Source organism: Natrix helvetica, assembly GCF_964273705.1.
Source record: "Natrix helvetica genome assembly, chromosome: 11".
Classification (NCBI taxonomy): Eukaryota; Metazoa; Chordata; class Lepidosauria; order Squamata; family Natricidae; genus Natrix; species Natrix helvetica.
Genome location: NC_138562.1, coordinates 2,595,553 through 2,622,215, shown reverse-complemented (window position 1 = coordinate 2,622,215; position 26,663 = coordinate 2,595,553). Strand labels below are relative to the sequence as shown.

The window sequence follows — 26,663 nt, the reverse complement described above, 5'->3', positions numbered from 1 at the left end:
AGATTCCTCCCCTGTGATGAACCCGCAGGATGGTTTGAGGTGTCAGCTGATTTCTAGCAGGCAAAGCCCCGAAAATCCCTCCTTTATCGGGACCCACTTTCCGGCGCCTGAGACAGCCTTCTATTTTGCCACAGAGGCTTTCTCGGCTCCTGTATTCTCTGGCGGCCCTGATAAAAACGGCTTCAACCTCGGCTTTCTCAGAAACCTCCAGCAGGTGTTTGGGGAAGAGAAGAGTCTCTGGTTATTCCCGGTGAAGTCCAGGTAAGTAAAAAGCAACCCACCAGTCATGGAGACAGGATTTGAGTTACTCTTCCCTCGTCTCCCTTCTCCCCCCCCAAAGGGAGGTTTGGGGTTGTGTAGGAGGGGAGAGGACCCCCGGAGCCATGGGGCAGCAGGAACCTGTCTGGGTGCTCTGCATATCTTCCTTTTCATTTAAAAAGAGCCAGGGAGAAAAGACGCCTAGAGAGTGGCTGGAGGGCCAGCCGGTCCGAATCTGATCAAACACTAGTAAGAATTCATATTAAATCCTACTTAGTGGCGATAGAAGCGGCAAAACGGCAATATTTTTCCGCTCTTATCGCGTCCGCAGATAACCGCCCAGCCGCCCTGTTCATGGTGACCCGTTCCTTACTTAACCAAGGAACTGGGGAAGACCCCTTGCAGGGTAAAGCTGAAGAATTTGTTCAGTATCTGCAGGATAAAATAGCTCAGATCCGGACAGGCTTGGACTCTGACTGGGTAGATTCGGGCGAGCCGACGGGGATGAATCTTGAGGAGACAATCTGGGATGAGTTTGACCCTGTGACCCCCGAAGGCATGGACAGGATTATGGGGAGACTCAGTGCTGCCATTTGTGTGCTGGACCCGTGTCCCTCGTGGTTAGTTTCGGCTTCCCGGGAGGTGACACAAGGCTGGCTCCAGGCGATTACCAACGCTTCATTGAGAGAGGGGTTCTTTCCCACCGCCTTGAAGGAGGCGGTGGTGAGGCCCCTCCTTAAGAAGCCTTCCCTGGACCCAGCTTCTTTAGCCAACTACCGTCCGGTCTCCAACCTTCGCTTTGTAGCGAAGGCTGTCGAGAGTGTGGTAGCACGTCAGCTTCCCCAGTACCTGGATGAAGCTGTCTACCTGGATCCGTTTCAGTCGGGTTTCAGGCCTGGGTACAGCACGGAGACGGCATTGGTCGCGTTGGTCGATGATCTCTGGCGGGCCCGGGACAGGGGCTGCTCCTCTGTCCTGGTCCTATTAGACCTCTCGGCGGCTTTCGATACCATCGACCATGGTATCCTACTGCGACGACTCGGGGGGTTGGGAGTGGGGGGCACCGTTTTACGGTGGTTCTCCTCCTACCTGTCGGATCAGTCGCAGTTTGTGTTGACTGGAGGGCAGAGATCGACCCCCAGGCGCGTCACTTGTGGGGTGCCCCAGGGGTCGGTTCTCTCACCCCTGCTGTTCAACATATATATGAAACCGCTGGGCGAGATCATCCGTGGTTTTGGGGTACGGTATCATCAATATGCTGATGATATCCAACTTTTCATCTCTTCCCCAAACCACCCAAACGATGCCCTCGACGTGATGTCCCGATGCCTGGAGGGTGTGCGGATCTGGATGGGGAGGAACAGGCTCAAGCTCAATCCCTCCAAGACTGAGTGGCTGTGGTTTCCGTCATCCCGATTTGTACATCTTGTTCCATCTTTGACGATAGGGGGAGAAATTTTAGCCCCCTCAGAGAAGGCTCGCAATCTGGGAGTCCTCCTGGATACGCGGCTTAGTTTAGAAGAACACCTGACGGCCGTGACCAGGGGGGCCTTTTACCAGGTTCGCCTGGTACGTCAGTTGTGCCCCTTCCTGGATCGGGATGCTCTGTGCACAGTCACTCATGCCCTCGTCCTTTCTCGCCTGGACTACTGCAATGCCCTCTACATGGGGCTGCCCTTGAAGAGCACCCAGAGGCTTCAGCTGGTCCAGAATGCCGCCGCGCGGGTTGTCATGGGGGTACCTAGGTGCTCCCATGTTACACCCCTTTTAGGCGGCCTGCACTGGTTGCCGGTTGTTTTCCGGGTGCGATTCAAGGTATTAATTATGACCTTTAAAGCGCTCCATGGCTTAGGCCCAGGGTACCTGCGAGACCACCTACTGCCACCAGTAGCCTCCCACCGTCCAGTGCGATCCCACAGAGTTGGCCTCCTCAGGGTGCCGTCGGCCAGGCATTGTCGGCTGGTGACCCCCAGGGGGAGAGCCTTCTCTGTGGGAGCGCCTTCCCTCTGGAATGAGCTGCCCCCGGAGCTTCGCATAATCCCTGACCTCCGGTCCTTCCGACGCGCCCTAAAAAGTTTTCCAGCAAGCCGGCCTGGCCTGTTAATTTTAACTTATTTTAAATCTATTGGTTTTTTAAATTTGGTTTGTTTTTTTGGATATGGATTTAATTTTTTTAAACTTTTGGGATGTGTGTTTTTTAATGTTGTATGCCGCCCTGAGTCCTTTTGGAGAAGGGCGGCATATAAATCCAAACAAACAAACAAACAAACAGGGAGAAGCTGCTCTGCTTCTTTGTGAAAAGAAATCTGCTGGCATGGCTGGTATTTTCCCCAGGATGCCCTTCTGCCAAGGGATGGGATGGCATAGTGATTAAAGACGCTGAGCTTTTCAGCTGGAAAGCTGGCAGCTCGTGTTCGAGATCTGAGTGCCGCATGATGGGGTGTGCTCCCTTCTTCGACCCAGCGCCAGCCCACCTAGCAGTTGGGAAGCATGCAAATGCGAGTAGATGAATAGGTACCATTTTGTTGGAAAGGTAACTGTTCTGACCGAGGCTTCCCAAGAGCCTGAAGCAAACTCCTTGTCCTGACAAAAAACCCTTTTACTAATTGACTGTGAACTCTGCTCATTCACATCCATCAAAGTCTTTCAATGGAGGATTTACAGTCACAGATCTTCTCTGGCTTGGAGAGCTGCCAGGCCGATCTCTGCAGATCTTGGTAAGGAGCCTCGGAGAGTCACAGACCAATTAAGCGAATTAATTGTCTCCTACAAACTCCACTCCCTTTTCATTCCTCTTTTACTTCCTCTGGAGGGGCCATTCATCGTCCCCCTGTGGCTTTACTCCCAAATTGGCCCCTGTTCTTTAGCAGTTCCCTTCGTCTGGCAGCTCTGCCCATGCGCACACTGGGAACAGGCTCCAGCTGTTCTTCTGCCCCACTGATGTCTGACTCCGAAGGCAACTGATAACTGGCATACGGCTTCAGCCCCCTCTCTGCCTCCGATACGGAGCCCTCATTGGAGCCTTCCCCAAACTCCAGGACTGGCCCAGGTTCCACCCCACCTCCTCACTGTCCGAATCTGCTGCCAGCTCCCCTGGCCACTGGCAGGCCACAACAGGACAAGTGTTCTGTGCGCCACAGAAATCTCCTTGGACAATGCTGACTAGGAGGTGGAGATGAGCATCCCCCCTAGAGTTGGATATGACTGGACAGGGGAACCTTTACCTTTGCCCACCTGGCTAGACCAAGGGCCAAAGTAACCCTATTCAGTGTCTGCCGGTGTGAAAGGAGCACCCCATGCCGACTTCCTGCTTTACCTTCTGCTAAAGAGCCCCTTCATGGCCATTTTGTGAAGGTACCTGTGACATACTTTCAAAATTCTATAGGTGTCCACCTGCCAGAATGGCTTCTCCTTAGCATCCTTTCACAAAAACGGGCCCGTTCTTTTTTTTAAAAAAGGCATGAATAGTCTTGGGGGGGCTTGCAGAGTGTTCGGGGGGGGGACGAGCAAAAATGGCCTGTTTTTTGTCAAAAAAATTGCATGCATAGCCTTATAGAGGCTTAAAGAGTGCTGCTGGGGGCAAAAAATGTCACGTTTTTTGCTCACTTCTGCCCTCCCCAGCCCCCAGGATCTCTCTGGAAGCCTCCATTAAGGCTATGCCCGGCCATTTTGGTGAAGGGGGCGGGGCTCCGGGAGGCAAAAAAAATAATACAGTATTCGGTGTATAAGACGCACTCAGATTTTCAGCCTCTCTTTTGAGGAAAAAAGGTGCGTCTTATACTCTGAAAAATATGGTAACCCTGTTGCTGATGTGACTCCTTGGATTAGTCCTCTGTTTCCGTAAAGGTTCTGTTGCATTCATGGTGGAAAACCAGCAGATGTTCCACTGTTTCCTTGTTAAAGAGGAGGAGAGGAATTTCTTGAGGTTTTTTTTTTCTAGTTTAAAGACAATGACCCTTCTGGAGGCATTAGAGAATACATCTTTGGCAACAGCCCTTCCCCTGCAGTTCCTACTTAGGTGCTGAGACATTCTGCTCTGGGGTCAGTTTATGGGTCATAAACTGGGTCTGGAGCCAGTTTATATCAGGCAAATACTGCAGGTAGTCCTTGCTTAATGAATAGACACTTAATGACCCTTCAAAGTTACAATGGACTTCAAAAAAGCTACTTACAATCCATCCTCAAAGTTACGCCTGCTGCCCCAGATGGGTGGCATAAGGAACAAAGCTGTTGCAGAATCTGGTAGTCTAGAAATACTTTGAAACCTCGTCCCAAAGTGGAGCAACAGAAATAGACCGTAAAGTGGGAGTGTGGGGTCTCTAACAATGCTTTGAGCTCTAGGCACATAGTGCTTATAAGCAGCATCCTGAATAACGGGAAGGGAGCTTCCTATAATCTTCACCGCTGTCCTCACCACTCTCTGTAGGGACTTTCTATCTGAGGCACTGCTGCCACCAAACCAAACAGGGATGCAGTTTGTTAAAATGCTCTCAATGGAGCCTCTGTAAAAAGTGGCCAGGACAGAAGGAGAAAGATGTGCTCTCCTCATCCGATGCAGGAAACGCAGACGCTGCTTTGTACGCTTCAACAAGGATGACATGCGGAGAGACCAGGACAGATTATTAGTTATCTGCACCCCCAGATAGATTTGCATAATGACCATACGATTCACTTAATGGTCGCAGTGATTCACTTTACAAACATCCTAAGAAAGGTTGTAAAATTGGATCTCATGTGATGTCTTGACTTACAACCGCAACAACTTAAGACTAAAGTTCCAGGCTGCATTGTGGTCGCAAGTCAGGGGCCAGCTGGTTACTGTCCATTTGGAGGGACGTGCCGGACGCAGGGAAGGAAGGGCAAGGGAGGTCCAGGGCTGCACTAGGAAGACCTTGACTGTCACATAAATAGTCCTCGACTCACAACAGTTCCGAGTCACAATGGCCTGGAAAAAGCCACGTGGCCCTTCCCCTCTCTTAGGAGGATTGCAGCAACCCTGAGGTCATGTGATCAGAGTCCAGACCTTGGCTGGTTCATGTTTCATGACGGTTGCAGAGTCCTGGGGCCACGTGACCCTTTTTGCAACCTTTTGATCAGCAAATTCAATGGGGAAGCCTGCTTCACTTAACAACCGCGTTACTAGCTTAATGGCTGCAGTGATTCACTTAACAGCTGCGGCCAGAAAGGTGGTAAAATGGGGGAAAAGTCACTTAACAAATGTCTAACTTAACAACGTAAATTTTGGCCTCGATTGCGGTCACAAGTCGAGGACTCCCTGTACTTCTCTGCGGAAGAGCAACTCAATCTAGCTGGGTTATAGGTTGGGACCCTCTGAAGGGAGGTTGGTGAGCATTGGAAGAGCCTCCTTCGCGGTGCCTGATGCCAACAAGACCCAGATCTGCCCAGATTTGCTGGTTGGCTTTTCCTTCTCTCTGGGGGCTCCTCCCTCACCTCCCTGCTGCCTTTCTCTCCACAGCCAGGGGGACGGACACTCCTTCCCCATCCGAACCCAGAGTGAAGCCCGGAACCCCCTGCTGGCAAACGAGGAGCAATGGGAGGAAGACGGGATGGAAGATGGCAGCCAGCACAGTAAGGGCACGCCAGCCTTTGAGGGGGTGCCGGGTGGGATGTAGGATGAGCCGTTGGTGCAGAGAGAAGGGGGGGGCTGTCATGGGGAAGGAGCTCTGGGACAAAGTGGAGAATTGAACAAACGGATGCAAATACTGCAAAATGCCATTGTGTGGACCTCAAGACAGCAGACGGGAGGCAATGGGTGGAATTCTCTGCTTACACCTTTGATGTAGCTATCAAAAATAGAGGATATTCCTCCTTTGGGTCCATTAAGTCAACATTTCTCAGTTCCACTGTTCCTGCTAGCTGGGGAATTCTGGGAATTGAAATCCACACTGTCAGTCCTGCCCCAACTTGATCCCTTAAGCAAGAACGACCCTCGACTCCATTTGGTGTGAAAGGTTCACTAAAGGCCAAGTGGATTATAATACAGCAAAGCCAGAACTGAGGATCACCTGCCAAACTTCCCCAGTTAACTTTTCCCTGTTTGTCCCTTCTTCCCATTGTTGATCCCTCCTTGTCCAATCATAGATAAGATGTTTTGGGAAAGGTCTCTTCAACTGTAGAGTGGGCAGCGCAGAGGTACATGCCTTTCCCAGCTCTCTGACCTTGAGGTTGTGTCTCTTGGTGCGACGAATCGTTAGCTTTCCCCACTTCCCATCCAGCTGCCTCCCCCCAGAGCTCAGGACAGACTGGCAGCTAGCAAATGGGAACCACAGGTGTAAGATGGCAGTTTTGACACTCACACATTAGGTTGACAAACGCTGCTCTGTCCATTGAAAAAAAAGAGAGAAAAATGGGCATCAGACATCCAAAAGTGATTGGGGTGGGGGAGAGGGAGGGAGAGTCCTTGTGCCAGTTGTCCTTATGCATCAGAAACAGCCCCTTCCTCATCCTTGAAGCAGATTGAGGGAACAATTGGAGAATAGGCTTCCCATTGCATTCTGGACCATTTCCTTTTCAAGTAGTTTTCAAGGGTAGCCCCACGTAGGGCACTTTGTAGCAGTCGAGCCTTGAGTTGACTTCCTGCAGTTATTCATTTAGTTTACATACGATATAGATACAAGTTGAGTCTTCTGTGGACATGCATACATACATGGCACATACTTTGCAAACCACAATAGTCCCCCCTCCCCCTCCCAATGGGTGGGTGGGTTTCCCCATGCTGCTGTTCTTGCCAAGGCTTCTGCAGGCGTCCCCAGTGGTCCCAGTGCAGGGTCCCTTCTTCCTTTTACATTTTGCTTGAAAAACAGGGTTTTGTGAGATGAAGAGGGCTGCAATCAGTTATTTTAAAAAGTTACTCCTGTTCTCTGCATCCAACTGAAGGCCGCTCTGTTTACCAATCAGGCCCTATTCAACAGGGGACTGGAGAGGCTGCCATCAAGATCAGATTGATTGCAGGATTAGGGAACAGCTTGTCTCCCTGCTTGGGGTGGGGTGGGGGGATGTTAATGGCCCAGCACAGAAGCCTGGCTGGAAGGGGAGCAAGCTATAGATCTCAAGTGCATCTTTGGCAAAGCTTAAGAAAGGCAGGCTGAGTACGTACGTGCCCATCCTTACCCACAGATGTATACAAACGCAGACTCTGGAAGTCGTAAACCTTCCAAATACTTTTTATGCTTTTGAATAGTTTAAAAGGGAACCGTTATTAAACGCAGAATTGGGAAGTAATCACAGTAATTGTATCGAATTCTAGTTGCATGCGAAGGACATGCAGTCTTCCTATGACTTGGTAGAGGGGGGGGGGTCTCCAGCAGACCATCCCAAGCCAAATAGACCCCCACCCCACTCCAGCCTAGAAAAATTGGGCTCCACAACTACTGGGAACACAACTCTGAAGGAAGAGCAGTCTCTGTCTTACTGAGTGGCCTTGTGTTGCTTGTTTGTCTAGATTACCAGCAAGGGTCTTCCCTTTCCATTGAAATGGAGACGTAGCAGCTTTGAAGAGCTGAGGTTGTGCAACTCATGAGCTCTGGTAAGTGATTTCTTCTTCAGCTTAAGGACTCCTTTTTCAGTTAATTGTTTCTCCCCATCAGATATCGATCTGGATGTCTTGCCTCCAGAAGTCATGAGGGCTCCTTTGCTGGAGGTTTTCAAGAAAAAAAACATGTATTTGGAATGGTCTCAGGTTGGACTAGAAGACCTTCAGGGTCCCTTCCAACAATGTTACTCTGTGTTCTACAATCTTGGCTGTGGTAGAATATTCCCCCAGCACAGGAGTTGCAAATTCCTATGATTCCCCTGTGGGAAATATGGTTTGCCCAAATCTATTAACTTTCTCTTGGCAAGGAAAAGCAGCCAATAAAGCCCCAGATGCCATCTCCTTGCACAAGAGTTAGAACAACAGAGCTAGAAGACACCTTGGAGGTCTTCTAGTCCAACCCTCTACCACACCAAGAGACCCTACACCATCCCAGACAAGTGGCTGTCCAGTTGTTATACACCACACTTTGAAGTAGCTTCCCCCCAGCCTAGCATCTTCCAAATCAGCTGGACTACACCACCTGCTTCTCAGGAATAGCAATACCACTTAGATTTATATACCACTTCACAGTGCTTTTACAGCCCTCTCTAAGTGGTTTACAGAGTCAACCTCTGGCACCCCAGCAATCTGGGTCCTCATTTTACCCACCTCAGAAGGAAGGAAGGCTGAGTCAACCTTGAGCCCCATCAGGATAAAACTCCTGGCAGTCGGCAGAGTTAGCCTGCAACACTGCATTCTAATCACTGCACCACCCCAGCTTAGTAGGAAGAAAAGGGGAAGGGACTGTGGAAGGAAGGAAGGAAGTTGGGAAAGGCAGGGAAGGGAGCAATAGCAGTTAGATTTATATACCGCTTCATAGTGCTTTTATAGTCCTCTCTTAAGCAGTTTACAGAGTCAGCCTACTGCCCCTAATAATCCGGGTCCTCATTTTACCCACCTCAGAAGGATGGAAGGCTGAGTCAACCTTGAGCCTGGGGAGGGTCAAATTCCTTGGAGGGAGCAGTGAGTTTTGCCTTGCAGGACTGCATTCTAACCGCTGTGCTGGTGGGTGTCATGTTGGGAAGCTCAGCATTAGTCATGAGCCACAAAGTGCTGACAGGTGTGGGGCAAGAGCGCCAGCTCCAGGGGAGGTCAAAGTCTCACCTTCTTGGAGCTTGCCTAGAATCAGGGCTGGGTTGGCCCTGATTCAGATTTGATTCATCCAGGGGTGTCTTTGGCCCAGATGTTCTTACACAGCCATGCCCACCATACACACACACACAATGGAAAGTGTGAGCTTTTCTTATGCTGCCTTGTGGTCTTGTGGAGGTGGCCGGATAGACGTTTATCAAGTAGAAGAGGCAGATTTTGTCTTTCAGAAGAAGTTGACTAACTGCTTGCAAACGATTGTTATTTAGAAGACCCCGGAGGCTTTTCCGGTAACTCTTTCAACACAAGCCATTCGCCTGCAGGAAACCCACCCGGCGCCACTTTTGCTGACGGATGAGTCTGCTCTTGAGCAGGGCCTCTCTTGATGGTGGCACAGATATCTTTACACAAAACCAACCGCAGAGCTGAGCAGCATTTTTCTAAACCTTCTTGATTCGTCTAAATAACGGAAGCTCAATATCTCTGGGGATTCTCCGTCATCCAGGTCCTGGTTGTCTCAAAGGTGCTTTTTCAAGAGGCAACTGGACGTTCTGGTTTTTCCTTGAAGACGTTTCACTTCTCATTGAAGAAGCTTCTTCAGCTCTGACTGGATGCTGGGGAATGGAAGGATTTGTACTCCTTGCAGATAGCTGGTCATTATTGAAAGAATGCAAATGACCAGCTGTCTGCAAGGAGTATAAATCCTTCCATTCCCCACCATCCAGTCAGAGCTGAAGAAGCTTCTTCAATGAGAAGCGAAACGAATTCAAAGAAGAACCAGAACGTCCTGTTGCCTCTTGAAAAAGCACCTTTGAGACAACCAGGACCTCGATGACGGAGGCCGAGGGGCCACAACAGAAAGAACGGAGGATTACCATCCAATGAATGTGGAAATATGCGAGAGGGATAGAATTGGCCTTCAGGGAAGACGGAAGATGTACCAATGCCAGCAGTTGGGTTGGAGTTTTGCTCCCATGAGAAGGTTGAACGCACAAGAGTGCGATGTTACAGAAGCCACAATCCACAAAGGGATGCAGGTAGTCATCGGCTTACAACCATTTGCTTAGCAACTGTTCAAAGTGACAACGGCACTGAAAAAACTGATGCAGGCCAGTCCTCGCACTTATGACCGTTGTGATCAAAATTTGGGTGACAGCCAGCATCTACTTACAGGAAGTGGGACTCACCTAATGAGCACAGAATTCACTTAACAACCACAATGATTCACTGAATAATCGTGGCAGAAAAGGTTGGAAAATTGGGCGTGACTCACTTAACAATCGCCTTGCTTAGCAATGGAAATTCTGGTCCCAGTTGTGGTCGTAAGTTGAGGACTACCTGTATTGTGCTCCTTAGTTTTGGAAGGGGGCAGTCAAAGAGGTGGGCAAAGGTAGGGAACCTGGGGTTGGGTCTTTACAGCAAACAGGAGGAAGAGGGGGGAAAAGAGAACTTGCTCCTTTGGAAACCAACCCAAACCGATTGGCCCTTTCCTTTGGAGTTTTTGCCCCCCCCCCGCCCCCCAATTAAGGATTTCATTCCAGAACATCAAAGAGCAGCTACTGATGAACAGTTTTCATCCCGGAAAATGCTGCCTCCTGCCCCCTCCCCACACCCGCTCTGATCTCGATCATTATCAGCACATCTGCAGGTGCAGTTTCCTTTTTATTTCAACGTGTGCATTAAATGCAAGGCTGCCTAAGGTCACATCGAGTTTGGTCCTTAGGAGCAGAAGAGAAATTCTTTTAATTAGGCTCCTTCTTCTTCCTTTCTTTTCCCGCAACCCACTTTCCTTTCCTCTTCCTCCTCCTCCCTGTCTCATTAGCTTCCTCTGGTGATGGAGACTTCGGGGGCATAAAAAGAAAAAGAAAAAAAGGCGCTTGGATCAGAAAACGAAAAGCAACATTGGAGGCTAATTCTCGCTTTCCGAAAGGCTTCTTGAGCAGACACTGTCCTTGGTGACACTTCCAAGGTTTGCTACACATTACGGATTCTTTTTTTAAAAAACATGGCAGCTCTGAAGTGATGAAGGCTATTCATGACCGTCTCTTTTTGTACGCCTTCCCCAGAAGAAGGGGAAAGGGCTTGGTGCAAATGCATTTCCAAGTGCCTTAAGGGGCATTTTGCTAGCAGCCTGGACTTCGTGTTGTCTCGTTTTGCCAAATAGGAAGAACAGCTGTGTAAAAGGGTTTAGACGGACGGTTAAGCAGACGGCTGGAAGCAGGAATCATGGCTGCCAAACCAAGTCTTGCTGCTAGAGAACAAGGTGAATACTCACCGCTTCCGTAGCCCTAGCAAACCTCCAACACCCTCGGGCCCTAAATGTCCTCATCGTTAACTCTGGTTTTGCTAGAAAAAAACCCGGCTTTTTTGAGTTCTCCTTTTTGATGTAAGCACAATCCTCGTTGTAGGTGCCTACAATTATCTGAAATTCATTCCGAACAGCTTCAGCTACTGGACTAGTTTCTGCTATGAAAAATAATAATTTTAAATTGAATTGCACAACTGTGACCCCGTATCAGACAGTTCACGGAGGCTCATGGGGCTACGGGCATCTTTAGACAGAGCCTGCCATGGGGAGAAAGCCCGGCCCCTGGTTTTGCACGAAGGGAAGCCTTGCTTGGAGCCAGGCCAGCCTCACTTCATGGACTTTTAAACCCTTTGCATAAGCTGATCAGGAATAAGATTGGTGTCTCTCTGTCATTATTCCTTTCTTTCCAAATGCACAAAGAAACTCATGGATAGAGAAGTTCAAAAGGCTGGCCTTCCCCCTGTCCCTTTAACTTGAGGGCTGGGTGACTTGATCTCAAATGTTGGTGTTGCAAGAAGAGGTTTTGATCCAAGTGGGATTCCCCCCCCCCCCCACCTCCAAAAGAATTTTTTTTCATGCTTTTCAGTCACTATACAGAAATAGGTTCTTATCTTCCCTCTTTAGAACTTTGGAGAAGAAAACAGCTGAGTACCGTAATGGGATGTCATTGGAAGGAGGTTGTAGACGTCAACCCTTTTCACAATCAACAGGGGGATGGGCTGGTGGTGCAGCTTCAGGGGCTGGAGCTAAACCAACTTCCCCCAATGCCAAGATGGCATCACCAAACCAGGCAACTGCATCTCTCTGCTTATGCTCCGTTTGGCCTCCCCACCCACACCCTGTAGCCACAGAAGCAGATGAAAGAGAGAGCAAGAGTTGAGCTTTCTCAATATAAGCCCATTCCAGTACTGCCTGGCATAGTACCTCCATCCCACTGGGACCATCGTTTTTTTAAGAAGACTTTAAAAAAATCCTGCAGTTGGAAGAGGCTGCCCATCATGTTTATAGTGACTAAGATGCCCTCAAAGTTTTGGCCAGGACCTCTGTGGCTTTGTTAGTGGTGCATCTTTTGGGGTTTTGGACATGCCCGTGCTAAGAGTAACCCAGTTTCATAGCTGGCAGCTGTACCCTTTGCTGATTCTGTAGGTGAGACCTCCCAAGATTCGGCCTCCAGAATTGTCTAGGCTGTTAAAAAAAAACCCTTAATGTGCTAATTTTTCTCAGTGTAGAAATGTGCCAGCCAGAAACTGAAGCAGACACAAATCTTAGGGCAAATATTGAAGCTTTACTAATTTCAATAGAACTAGTTTAAACATTTTTTTCTGCTGATTATATTAGTCCTTTGAATGCTATACATTTTAAGCAAAATAGACATTTGCGTGGGTCCACGTTTAACACTGATATTCTTCCCTAGTTCAACTTCATAACGGTGCTGTCAATCAATTGCAATGTGTTTCCCTTTCTTAAAAGACTCTTTTCTTCTTCACATCGATCAGAGCAATTAAACGCTAACACTTCATTAACAAATTAACAAATGCATCTCCACTCTCACATGTCAAAAAGATAATCTACTAAAACACTAGAACATGTATTTGGGGGGACTGATTTTTAATGATGTGTCTCCAGCCTCATGGAGCTACGGGAGAAAAGCATCTCAGCTGCTACTGAACATTCCTCAGGTCCACTCAGAGGAGGCGAAAAGCTTGTCTGGCTTCGTTCATCTCTTACTGAAAGAGGGGCCCAGAATTTGGGAATCTAGCAAGCTGGGAAAACCGTGCCTTGGAAAATCTCCACATCCAGGTTTGATCAGCAGGAGTCTTTCGGGGTCTTGAAGGAATGGCCTGGTCAACTGCCCTCCCAATTTCAGGCATTTCTTCATGCCCCGAATTTCCAGATGTTTTTAGACATTCTTGAATTAGGGACACCAACAGCAGAGGGAAGATCCTGGCACTTCTGGGCCTTGGCATTAGTCCCAAATAAACAATTGGCTAGCAGCAGATATAGTTGTAGCTCAGTGTTGCTCTACCTTGCTGAATTTTTTAGGTGGGTGGATTTCAACTCCCAGAGGTCCCCTAGTGAGCGCACTGGCCAGGGAATTCTGGAAATGGAAGCCTACATACCTTAAAGTCAGCAAGGTTGAGAAACACCATTGTAAGCCTTTATCAAGGCAAGGAACGGTTCAAGCACTTGTCTGCTTAACAGCTGTGTGAAAAAACAGCCGCCAGGGAAGGTGGGTTCTTTAGCCACGATTGAAAAGCTGTGAAAGGGAAACTGACAGTTTGTCTGCAAAAGCAGCTTTCAAATGCTCCCTTTAGTTTTATCTTTGTGGAGCAGTGATTACGATCCACAGGAGCTTTATCATCATTTGCTTCCAGGAAAACTATGCTTGCATTCACTAATAGTCCTGCCTGGTTCTCCATGAAAGAGTTTCACTCCTGCTTGTGGGCTTATATTTTTTATTTTGGGATGGGAACAGGGCGGGAGATGTCCTAGAACCAGTTTCCTTCAGCCGGGCCTGCTTAGAACTTCTTGAACTCAAATCATTCCTGATGATTTCCAAAGCTTCCCTCACCTCAGCAGCCTAATTTAAGGATAAAAATCTACTTGGTGTCCTTAAGGCTAAACCATTGGGAGTAAAACAAAAAACCAACCCTTTCTGCAGCTATTATAACTCACCCAATCTGTTCTATGCAGGGAAGCCCTGCAGGAAAAACTCCAGTAGCCTTGCGACTTCTCCTAGCAGCCTCTCCCAAAGCCCGTTCCAGCTGTGTGGCCTCTTCTCTGCCAGCTTCCTTGGGAGCTGGGCAGCTGTTGAGCTTGAAATGGCACAAGTGGAATACATGCAAACTATATTTTTAAATAATTTTGGGGTGGGGGAGAACTGCTTAATAAAATTAGATATGATCAGGTGACCAAAAATAATTTCTCTTTCGAAACATCTTACCAACTGCTTTGCGGCAAGCAAATGGGCTTGTTAAAGCAGGTTAGGAAGACTTCTGCCCCGACAATTCCTCAGAATCCAATGCATCCTAGTGCCCATCCCTGCAAAGCAGAGTTGCAAAAGGGCTTCCACAAATTATGGGAGGAATTATTATTTTTTTGCATGGTGGATTAGAGATCCAGTCCCCCCTATTAATAGTGCTGCAGCTGTATGCATTTCATTACCAAATTAACCCGTTTTCCTAGTTGCACAAATACTGTACGCTGAATCTTTAACTGTCAAATACAGTACAGGTAGTCCTCGACTTACAACAGTTCATTTAGTGACCGTTCAAAGTTGCAACAACTTTGAAAACAAGCTACCTATGACCATTTATGACCGTTGCAGCCTCCCCATGGTCACACGGTTTACATTCAGAGGCTTGACAAGTGGCTCACATTTATGACAGTCACCGTGTCCCAGAGTCACGTGATTTTTCTCATAAGCAAAGTCTGGGGAAGCCATATTCACTTAACAACCGTGTTACTAATTTTAAGAACTGCAAGGATTCATTTAACCTGTGTAGAAGGAAAGTCATAAAATGGAGCAAAACTAAAGTAAATTGAACAAGTTGAACTGACTCTTTTGAGTCTAGTACCCTCCAGCAGAAGGACTGGGGGATGGCTGGGAGGCCTTCCCTCATGCCCCCGCATGCTGGTTTCAGACTGGGAAAGGCTGTTTCGTAATTAAAGCAACTTTTTCAGTTTATTAGGATAAAAGTATGTTTGTTGGAATACTTTGTACCAACCATTATTGCCGCTTTCAGTCTTATCCAGTGGCTGCATGTCATTCTGCATGTTTTCATGTACTCACATGAGGACACGGGATATGGAGAGACCCAAAACCCGAAACAACGAAGCAAATGTTCTGAAGAGCAGACAGTATTTTTTTCTCATTTTAGATCATGAGAAGTCGTGAAACGTTTATGCTGCCCGACTCCCAGCGACTCTGGGTGGCTCGCAACAATCTGCTTGTTAACGGACGACACAGACCCAATAATTCGTGGCAGCGTTCTGTCTAGAAATATTGTATTTAGTAATCTACTTAGCCTTTTTTGTGATTTCTTAGGACCAAATGAAATTCAGAAGCAGGGAGGAAGGGTAGTAATTACTGCTTCTGAATTAGTAAAAAAAAAAAGAGGTAACAAATGGGTCTAATTTGCAAGCATATTCTTATTCAGGAAGAAATTAAAGACCTTAAATGGCTACTTAAGAAATTTGATGGTATTCTATAGAGCAGTGTTTTTCAACCTTGCCCACTTTAAACTAGGTGGGACTTCAATCCCCAGAATTCTGGGAGTTAAAATCCACCTACCTTAAAGTGGCTAAGGTTGAAAAACACTCTTCTATAGCATTTCAATTATGATCATCCAATATTGTAACGTTTGTTTCTAGATTTCTATTGTTTATTAGTTTTATGGTTGCAACCAACTAGGTATAATTTTCATACATTATTTAAGCCATTTTTAAAGCAGTCACGGATGTGCACGATGCCACACATTTTCATCAATCTAAACGTAATTTAGGATTGTGAATTGGTTGTGAGAAGTATCTTTTTCCCAGTAACGGGACTCTCTTGTGGCAAATCTTGCCTTGTGTTGCGGAACAAAGTAACATCTGTATCCTGGAACTATAAAATTTGCACTTTGTCCAGAATTATTCATGGAACTGGTTGGCGTTGATGTATGTGGAACTTTTCCATGCTGGAATGTCCCCGTTTCAGAAACCTCTCAAAGGCTTCCACGGTTCCACATTGCCCACATATTCCTGGGCATAAAATGGCCTTCTGAGAAGATGGAGCAGCAGAGAGCGGTCCTCGGAAACCAACCTGAGGACCTTTGCGAACAGTATGCATCCCATTCTCACCACAAAATTGAAAGCATCACGTTGATGTCTGCTAAGCACAGCAAGACAAATGTAGCTAGGTAGAAAATCTGTGTTTAAAAAATTGGCCGCCTATATATAGCTTAAATTTTGGAGATCATCAGAATTGTTGAATAATGTCGTTGTTGCATGCCGGTATAGTGGAAGAGTCAGCTAGCACGATGTAAGAAATGTTTATTTGGCCCCAGCCTATAACTCTTTCTCATGTAAGGTGTGGTGCACAACTGAAAGCACAACTTCCTCTACTTGCATCAAGACGGGACCATGACGTGTCTGTAATGACAAATTGAATGTGGCATACATATCATTCCTTTCTCCTCACTTGGGTGGGGAAAATACGTTGGAGAGGTAGTGTCAAGGTTGGGGAACTCAGTGTTCCCCAACCTTGGCAGCTGGAAGATGACTGGACTTCAACTCCCAGAATTCCCCAGCCAGCTTTCTTCCAGCAGTCAAGATTAAGAAACACTGCAGTCTCCTATCTACCCCCTTCTCAACTTTTGGGGAAATCTAATATAGCTGCACTTCCCCCATCTGTCTGTGACACGTCAACACTTAAGGTACGCAAAACAAGACAGAGAGTACCACCAAAGCTGCTTTAGCTCAATTTTTTGAAATGCCTGCCTTGTAATAATGCTCCAGTATGAGCAAAAGAGGTTTGCTGTTTTGCCAGTCGCACTGCTTGCTTCCCACCCCAATAAAACAAGTATATCAGGACTTCCATGAAAACACTGATAAATGCATTAATATATTAAGGGAAAGAATATGGCTGGGTTGGTCATGGCTGATGGAGGAAGAGAGCTGATTTTACTTTGTAGAAAGTTTAAAGTTGTGTTTCTTATAGCAAAGTTGTAGATGAGTCTCTTGTTGGTTTAAAAAGAAAATCAAACATTTGAGGCAGAGGATTCACTTGAAGGTACCAGTTATTTCTCAAAAATACTTCCCACTTAATATATTGTAGTTAGATTTCAATTCTTTCTCTGAGCTTTTGAGAGCGGCTTAAATAAGTCACTATGGCAGGGAGGAAAGATTACTCAGTGAAACACTACATGTAGATAAGTAAAGGGTGGGTTAATCTGGTCAAACTCTGCATGAGCCACCAGCAGCTACTGATTTGACTGCACTTTTGCAAAATACTTTTGTCAAGTCTTTTTGTTTTAATCATTAAGGGATGTTGTAAAATTGCACTAACCTTTAGTTTGGATATTATTGATCTCGGGGGTGGCAACAAATTGCACAGCCCTTTAGTCTATATTTTTAAATATTTTGTTCGCTATCTAGAGTAATTCCTGGTTTTTTCTTTGGTATTGTATAATTAAGATAGAATTGTTTCATTGATGATATATCAAGGAATGGATTTCCCCATTTGATTTTATAATCAGAAACATACAGAATGGATTACTTAAGTACGGTATAGTGGAGCATAATCATTCCTAAGGATCCTCCGAATCTCTTGGTTGTATCATACCCTGCTGTTCATGTTGGGTCTCCTGAATGTTTAATGCAGGGGTGTCCAAACTTGGGAACTTTAAGACTTGTGGACTTCAACTCCCAGAATTCCCCAGCCAGCATGGCTGGCTGGGGAATTCTGGGAGTTGAAGTCCACAAGTCTTAAAGTTCCCAAGTTTGGACACCCCTGGTTTAATGGTTACATTCTCTCAGGTTCATTAACTGAAAAATGTATGTTCATGATCATGTAGCAGTCTAAAGCATGGAAATATTTTACAATAAAAATGTTTTGTAGAATCACATTTGAATATTTAAATATGTTAAAATGTCTTGTGTAATGCTGCATTTTTTTAAATTCAAGTACCAGGAGTCTAGACTGGGTTAATATATTTCTCTTGTTTTGCATGACGTAATCTGCCATTATGACTTGGCTTATTTTTACTCAGGGTCTGTTAGTCACAGACTGAGTTTCCAACCAGGGGACATCTTGCCCAACCATCTCTAAGCTTAAGGTTTTAGCAGTCATGTCCAATACAACTAAAACATATTTTAGTAAGAAGTAAAGTGCGCTCTTAAAGAAATTAAAATAAATATCCTTAGGTCTGATGATGAACAGAAGAATGAAGGTTAACAGAACTAGAATATTACTGGGGTTTTTTAAAAATGCAAATGATTTTGGTGTAGGGTTCCAGCTGATTAGCAACCAGGAGACAATTGATCAATTACTTTAGCCAAGCTAAAAATATTGTCCGGATACTGACCTATAATGGCTGATCTACAGCAATGATCTTTCTGAAATGCTTTGCTTTAAAATTGTGTACAAGTCACCTGTGGTGAAATGAAACATTAGTTTTGTCTTTAATTGTTCTCACTTGTATTATTAATTGTATTTAATTTAAAAATCAACAAGGTTTACTATCAAAAGAAAACTAGTTGACCTGTGGTATGAAAATCTGAGCAGCCACCAGATGGCAGCAAACGCGAAGCATTTTCTGTATCCCTTTGCTGCCTTGGGTTGGCTATTCAGAATTCTGCAACCCAGATTGGATGGGTTTGCCTCTTCCCTTAGTCCACATATTCGTGAGCAAGTGTGAGCAGTGTAATGTTTTGCACACACCCTCTTTTGAATTGTGCCTGCATTTTGTTTACACGTCTTTATTAGTTACATAACTCCTATACAGCTTAAGGATGCAATCTACAAAAACTAAAGTTTTCGGATAACTTTAGATAACTTGGATAAAGTTATATCCAAAGACTGGCACAAATGGCTCAACAGTTTCTAGTGAAAAATCCATCTGTTCCAGGAAAAGGTCCAGTTGCAGTATAAAAACAATGAAAGATACAGACAATGGTGCCTTCACAGTTACTTTATTTTACCGTTGCAATCAGCCAAATTGGCTACAAAGAATAAATAAAATAGAGGGCAGCAATTTGAATAACCCAACATTAGATGCCTGTGGTCTGATTCATTGCCCCATCATTATTAAAATGAAAACTAGACTTAAGATCAAGTATCTATCCATTTAAATAAAAAAATTAGTGCAGGTCAACTATTTCCACCTTTGGACAAAAAACAACAACAAAAAAAAAACCCCGAAGATGTTAAATATTCCCATAGATACCTCTACTTCAAATTATAAAATGTAGAAAAATGGTATAATATCTTACAGTAACAAAACACAAATGGGTTAAGTACTTCAGTCTGTTCCAAAATACTTCTGCCCAAAATGTGTAGGTGCGACTGGATGAACCTCTGTTGTCAAAATTGTGATATCTGGAAATTCCTGGATTATTGATTTGGCACCTTAAAAAAAAGAAAACTAAGTTAGATATGTAGGTATGTTGATTTTCTACTTCTGGAATGTGCCCTTATCCAATTATTATAAGTTTTAATGAAAAGTTGACATAAATTCCTCCCCCCCTCCCTTCCCCAGTATTTTTTGAATTCAACAGTTGCATTCTCTTTGGAGATATAGTTAATTTCTATATGAAAGCTTACATGTGACAGTTTCCACAGCTGTCAACAGGAAATTCAACGATACTTCTATAATACAGAAATGACACTCTGGAGTATTCTTATTTGCATAAGAAAAAAAACTTAGATGTGTCCCCATAGGCACCAAAGAAACACACAATTCCTTTCATTTAACCTGACTTCTCCGACATGAAAGGATTTCACTACATAGGAATGTTGAAAATCTTTTTAAATGTTTAAGGATTATATTCATAATTATTCACTCCATCTCAATTTGTATCTACAATATTTTGAAGATGCTCACATCCGTGCCTTCGAGGTACACCAAAGACAGTCTGTTTTTCAAAATCTTGCAGCAGAAGGGTTAAGATTATGTTTCTCCATGGAACAGATTGCTTGATCAAGTTCTCATAAGTTTTACATATTTGTTGGGTTGAAGATCTATGCTGAAACATCTTGTCTGCCACTTTTTAAAGAAATCATCTATACCAGCGATGGTGAACTTTTTTTTGGCTCGCGTGCTATAAGTGGGGGGAGCGCAGGGGGTCATGTGCAGGCGTGCCGTACCCATAATGCAATGCGCGACCCCCCGAGTGCACATGCGCAGACTAGAGGCGCAACCCCCCCCATTTTTTGCATGCTTTTTTTGCCCTCCCCAGGCTCCAGAGGCTTTATAGGAGCCTGGGGAGGACGAAAAACCCCGCCCACCCGGAAGCCCTCCGGAGGCTTCAGGGACCTTCAGGACGCTTCCCTGAAGCCTCCGGAGCAGTCAAAACGAACCTCTGAGCAAACCGGAAGTCCGTTCCTGAACTTCTGGTTTGCCTGTAGGGCCGGTTTTTTGCGCTCCGGAGGCTTCAGGGAAGCTCATGAAGCCTCCGGAGGGCCCCTGGGGGAGGCTCTTTTCGCCCTCCCCATGCTCCTATAAAGGCTTTAAAAAAGGGTGAACTCAGCTGGCCAGCGCGCACATGCACGCTGGCCAGCTGACAGGGCCGCGCCTCGCATGCCCTGACAAATGGCTCCGCGTGCCACCTGTGACATGCGTGCCATAGGTTCGCCATCACTGATCTATACTGTTGCATGTAGCCTATCTTAATTTCTCTGTTCATTTCTAGCATGTGTATAGCTCTCCTTAGATAAAATGAGAGCTAAACTCTTTCCCACAAATACCTTGATTTCATGACTTGCTACTCATTTGCCTGAACTTACCATGGGGGGTAGAGAATAGACTCAGCAGGATTATAACGTTGGGCTGAACCCCATGTTCTATGAGAACCTTGACGGCCTCGATCACAGTGTTGCCAGTGCCTGATACATGGGGGGGGGCGGGGGGGGAGGAGTGGAAAGAGGGGAAAGAAAGCAGAGGTGAAATATCCAACTTTTCTTTTCAAACTTTGTGTGTGTCAGAGTCATCTTTCCTTTCGGTATGATTACAACTGGAGTTAGAAACTAATTGTGGCACAATCTATTCCCAACTCTTTTTGAGAAACTTCTACGAAGCATTTGGCTGAACAGAATAGTTCGGAAGTTGGAAAGAAATAGTCAATTACCAAGTATTTCATGAAGATTTAAAAACCTGTGGAATTCTACATAGTCGTGCCATTGCTTAATTACATTAGCAAACTCCCATTATCCGTTTTATATGAATAGACGCCTCTTACTCAACGTGTGCAGCCTAGGATCAATCTTTTGCCAGCTCAATTAGATCAAGGCCTAGACCTTCCGGCAAAGCATGAAACCCGTGTATTTTGCATCTCACAACAAGCTAAGCCTGTCCTCACTGGCTTCTCTATGGCCCAACCAAGCACTTTGCAGCCCACACAGCTTCTAATCCCGTCTTTAAAGCACTCACTCAGAATGGGGTACATGAGGAGGACTTTTCTTCTGTAGATGTCTGGTGGAAATTTTGCATAGTACACTTTGGCTCTCTGGGTCTCCTCGTCGCTCTGGATCAGGATCTTCCCTATTCGTATAGATCGGCAGCAATCGCGCAAACCCTGTTCCATGGCCTCCCCTTCATTGGGAGAGGAAAACAGGAAAACGTCATGCGGCAAAGAAGGGCAAGGGGGTTACTCGCTTTAAAAACTGGCATCTGCACACTCAACATCGTCGAAATTCTATGCTGTTTTCCTAAATAGGGTTGACTATCTTACATCCTGGGCATTGTTTTTCAGTCTGCATTCTGGTGTCATTGATAATGTGGTACAATGATCAATAATAAGAAATACTAACAAGTACACAAGAAAATTTTAAGTGACCTACCACTTCTCATTATGCTGACCCCACAGTTTCCCTTTTCAAATTTCACTCCTTCATATTTGTACCCTGTTGAAAAGACATAAATATTGTTTTATTTGTTATACAGATTTTTTAATTCTTATAAGAATGAAGAAGTTTCTCCAGGAGTTGATATCCTTCAAGTTATTCAGTAGTGAACCTAATAAATTCATTTCCCAGACAGCTTTTACTGCAATGACATGTTTAAATAAGAAAATAGGAGGTCTTACAAATTTGGAACTAACCAGTCACAGAAAGAAAGGACAATATTGCAATGGTTGACCTTCAGCGATGAGAAATAAAGTTTAATGTAAGATGCACTTTCACTGCAAACGTTTACAGAGGTGTCTCTTTTTAAGTGTTGAAATTTCATTACCATCTGTACAGTAGTCAATTCATAAATTTCCTTTTTAAAATTTAGTCCATACTTTTTGGGGGGATACACACAGAAAGAAAAACTCACTGAGTTGCTGTTGTTGAATAATTAGCTGTGTTATGTCTTTCACATTCTGACTCCGAAGTCAGAAATCTGAGGAAAGAATCCAGTCCCATCTGCAAAGAAGTACCAAAATAACTATGGAAGCTCCCTGACTGCTTTCCTGCAGCCTTCCCCAGCTTTCCAAGAGGTTTGCCCTGTGACTTCCAAAACTCCACCCTGTATGTAGGAACGAATCAGGAGGTCAAGAAATCTATTTTAGGCTAAGGCATTGAGCAAGATTCCAGGCAAAATTAAGAGAGCAATTCTATTAGACTATTTATTTACAGACTCTACAGACAACTCTATTTATTTTCAGACTATTGTTCCAATCATATACTGTAGACTCTGGCTTGATAATGCAGCTGGTTCAGCCATTTCTGCCAGAATGAAAAGCCAACTGATTGATTGCAACAGTGCTTTTTGTTTAGAAATCTAGTTTATGATTTTGAACATCTGAAGCTAATTAACACCTAGTCAACCACAGCAGAAACAAACAAACCAACAACAAAACAAAACACACAGCCAATTTGAACCTGTATGAAAGACCTTTAGGAAATCGCAGGCTGGGAAATCGAAATATATTTAGAGAGATGGTTACAAGCTACATGGTTTCTAAGAAAATTACATGGATATAGTCAGGAAAACTCCAGGAAGAATGTTCAGCCTAAAGGGGTTTTTATCTTCACCTTTATCAGAGCTTTAGACTCCTGTTAATAAGTTGACAAAATAAGAAACACAATCTTATGGCTAACTCAGCCTATCTAGAATCAGAAAATGTAACGCTCTTGCTTACATAAAAGCTCTCAAACTATATTAGGAGGACGTATTGATTCAAAATAGGTGAATTGATCATCTTGCTAGTTAATTATAGTTGCAACATTTCTCAGACCCACTTGAATCAAATCTAGGGACAGATGCACAATACCGCAAAGTTCCAATCAGCTGGAAACACAGCATCTCTCAGTCACATGTCCCCATTATAATCAATGCACATTGTTCTGTGTCTGACCTTTTGTTTTTTATCCCCCCCCCCCCCGCCTCCTTACTGAGCAGAAACACTGAAGAGGAAGGGATTTAAAGAGAGGAAGCAGGCATACAATGAAATACGCATTTATAGCAATTCTCTGGCACTGGCAGCTACCAGCATGCTACACAAACAGCCTGGTATATTTCCCATTGTGTGCCTGTTTCCTCTCTTCTTACCCCTTCCTTTCCATTCCCTTCTTTCTGTTTTGCAAGGGTGGGATGGGGGTGGGGGAGGGACCAAGCAATCTCTCCTGTGCCTGACCTGATCCCCCCCCCCCCCCATGCACAACAGAGAGATCAGAAAGGAAGGGATTACAAGAGAGGAACAATGGGGAATGCACTGGTTTGCCAAATGCACTCAGGAGCTACCAGTGCCCTCACATTCCTTTTGGTGTGTATTCCCCACTGTGACCGCTCACTTTCATGTAATCCTTCCTCTTCCCTTCTGCTGGCACCAGGGTAAGCATTCCAAAGAGTGGGGGGCGTTGAGAAAAGGAAAATGCAGTTGCACTCACAGGATTTCCCACTTAGTGACTGGTTAGCGAGAGTTGCTGGTCCCAATTATGGTTGCTAAATGAGGATTACCTCATTTGAATGACCATGACCCATCAATCTAATGATCAATCCTACAGTTTAAAAAATTAAAACATTCTTCTGTTTACTGGATGTTTATTTGTATATCTTGAGATTTAGTTGTTTAATCTGTACAGCCTATAAAACAAGTGGAATTCTCTAGCATGTAGATTGTTTACTGCAGAAACCTATATATTATATATTTACATCAGAATGTTATTTCGCCTTTATAATTTTAAGGCAATTCACATATGTGATCTCTTTAGAAATCTACTAGTCCTATATAAATCTTGCTGTTCTTTGATGTCTAGGACAACAAAAACCAGACGTGGGTAACAATCTCCTGAGAATTTCATTGGACATTGCTGCTAAAAAAGTATTCCATGTTTTGTTTAATAATTTTATTTCTTTGCGCTAACTCTTTGACATCTTATCCCCCTGTTATCTATCTCCTCCGGCCTTGGACTGAATATAGTTAGTCCTTGGTGAGCAACAGTAAATGGCACCAGAAACTCAATCACTAAATGACATGGTCATAATGCACAACAGCACATGACTGCATCAATCTCTGACGGCAGTTCCAGTCATTAGGTGGTTTAAGCCCAATGCCACACGATCTTCATTTGCAGCCTCCTGCCAGCTTTGCCACTGATTGCTTGTCTAAAATCTGTAGTGAAGATTGCAAATGGTGATCAGGTGATTGTGGGCTACTGTCTGCGAGTCAGTTGCCAAGCACCTGAGTTGCCATCACGTGATTGGGGGAGTCCCAGACACGCCTCCTCATTCAGTAGCATTGGAGCAAATGTTTATCAACCTTTGCATAACTTGCCTGGGAGACTCCCAGGCCTTCTCTTACCTGTTGGAGTAGTCACTGTGCATTCTGTGTAGGGTAGTCGATTTAATCCCTCTTCAACTACCAGTCTGATCTGCAAGAGATCACAACAAAGTCAAAGTTCCAATAAAAGCGTTTCTCACTTTTATTGTAAGCAAATTTGGTTTCCTGCCTTGCCTAAAATAAGCCTTGCTGGCCACATGACCACGGAGACGTCTTCGGACAGCGCTGGCTCTTGGGCTTTGAAACAGAGATAAGCAATGCCCCCTAGAGTCGGGAACGACTAACACATATGTGCGAGGGGAATCTTTACCTTTACCTTAGCCCTCCACTTTCTACCAATTGTTTAATGACCATTAAAAAAACCTCAGAAAGGCTGTTTTATGGCCATTAAGGACTTCCGGCCATCATAAAGTGTTGCCTCTGCCTCCCCCCACCCCCCCGCAGTCGCAATCACGTGACTGGATCTTGGACATTTGGCAACTGACTCACAATTATTATTGGTTGCCAAGTGCCACATGATCCCAGGGGTCATTTCCATTGAAACCGATATCTTCTAGGAATGGTGTTTGATGGTTTTAACCCAGGAAAGTGAAGCCAAAAGGTCTTAAAACTAAAACTATGACTGAGTTTACGAGGCATGCCCAGTCTGGCCCTTTGCACAGAAAAAGAAGGAAAGACACACTATATTTTTGCTTTTGGAATTGAGGGTGGCTTACACAGCTGTGGGAAAGTAAGGGCAGCTCTTCAATTCTCTATCTCCCCCCCCCTTCTTTCACCAGGAAGCCAGCTGCAGTCCTCCAGCCGCACCCAGGAAATTGGGGAAAGGAGCATTTTAAGACACTGCAGCTGAGTGGCTGCCTTTATCTTCTTCTTCCTGGTAAAGGGCCAGGTGGCGCCGCCTCGTGGAAGGAAGAAAACAGGGAAAGCCGATTGGTATGGGGCAGGGCAGGGCAATGAGGGCTGGAGCTTCCCAGGCATTCCCCACGCTTCAAGTCTCCAGACCTTTGGAGTCAGCTGTGGGCAGCTGCCTTGCACCCTGCTGTGAAGGTTTCCCAGATGTTTGGCCCTGGTGGGGTGGTTGCTTCATGAGGCATCACTGGAACCTCCCTGGCATTTAAGGGCATAAATGGGTGGAGGGGGGAGGTAAGGCAGGTAAGAGGAGTGGTGGCCAGTTCTAAATGTGAGTGGGCTGCTGAGCTTTGATCAGGAGATCCCAGGGGGTCTGCAACAGCTGCAACTTTGGGTACAGGTCGCAAGTCCCTTCGTTCAGCACCCTTGTAATTTCAGTCGTTGAATGGTCATAAATCGAGGCCTAACTGCATAGGACAGCCACAATGGTGGATAAACAGAATATCTCGGAGGACTCTCTGCTTATCTACTGGCATTACTGCTGAACCAATACAAACAACAGAATTTAGTTATTCTATTCTTTGATTTAAAATGTCTCTAAAGGCAATAAAACAAGATTTCCAAGACATGTTTGAATGGTGACTTTTAGCCCTTTCATCTCCATGAATCAACTCCTGCTATTTATCAAATGGAGGAAAACATACTGATTCCATGTAAATAGGTATTTACAAGAAAACTAGCATTGGTAAATACAGTAATAACTGTCCAATAGTTTAAGACTGGTTATATTAAGTAAAAATACCAACTGATTCAGAATCCGTTATGTATTCCTGAATATATATCCTAAAGATTTATGTTTACATTTTTATAGAGACATCAAAGGAGCCCCCACGGGTGTCCCCTGGGCAACAGTGATGTCAGCAGCTAATGCTTTCAGCCCGGAAGCACCCTAAGCCATACCTCTGACATAAATGGGAAACGGGACAATATGAACGCACAATGTAACTAGACTATTAATGTTAATGATTGATTTTTATTATGGTAATAATACTGTCGTTAATGAGCATGACATAGTGCATGAAAAATATGGCTTAC

General features: G+C 45.1%; 2 protein-coding genes across 4 annotated transcripts in view; one reads left to right on the top strand and one right to left on the bottom strand.

The window, feature by feature from the left end:
• The window catches only part of ZDHHC15 (zDHHC palmitoyltransferase 15), a 42,320-nt gene extending 15,663 nt beyond the window's left edge, over window positions 1-26,657 (top strand). Inside the window, exons 9-12 of one of the 2 annotated variants that reach the window (XM_081963716.1) lie at window positions 135-261; window positions 5,735-5,847; window positions 7,721-7,804; window positions 26,440-26,657. In XM_081963716.1, coding sequence (XP_081819842.1) covers window positions 135-261; window positions 5,735-5,847; window positions 7,721-7,764 — 284 coding nt within the window. In that variant the 3' untranslated portion in view covers window positions 7,765-7,804; window positions 26,440-26,657. Of the gene's footprint in view, window positions 1-134; window positions 262-5,734; window positions 5,848-7,720; window positions 7,805-10,763; window positions 10,935-26,439 lie in introns of those variants that run through there. The other variant, XM_081963715.1, reaches the window with a different exon arrangement.
• Window positions 18,911-26,663, bottom strand: part of UPRT (uracil phosphoribosyltransferase homolog) — a 31,675-nt gene continuing 23,922 nt past the window's right edge. For both annotated transcript variants that reach the window (XM_081963718.1, XM_081963717.1), the window contains exons 3-7: window positions 24,741-24,810; window positions 21,793-21,855; window positions 21,383-21,544; window positions 20,740-20,838; window positions 18,911-19,362 (exon numbers count right to left, since the gene is read on the bottom strand). In XM_081963718.1, the coding sequence (XP_081819844.1) occupies window positions 19,256-19,362; window positions 20,740-20,838; window positions 21,383-21,544; window positions 21,793-21,855; window positions 24,741-24,810 (501 nt within the window). In that variant the 3' untranslated portion in view covers window positions 18,911-19,255. The remainder of the gene's footprint in view (window positions 19,363-20,739; window positions 20,839-21,382; window positions 21,545-21,792; window positions 21,856-24,740; window positions 24,811-26,663) is intronic.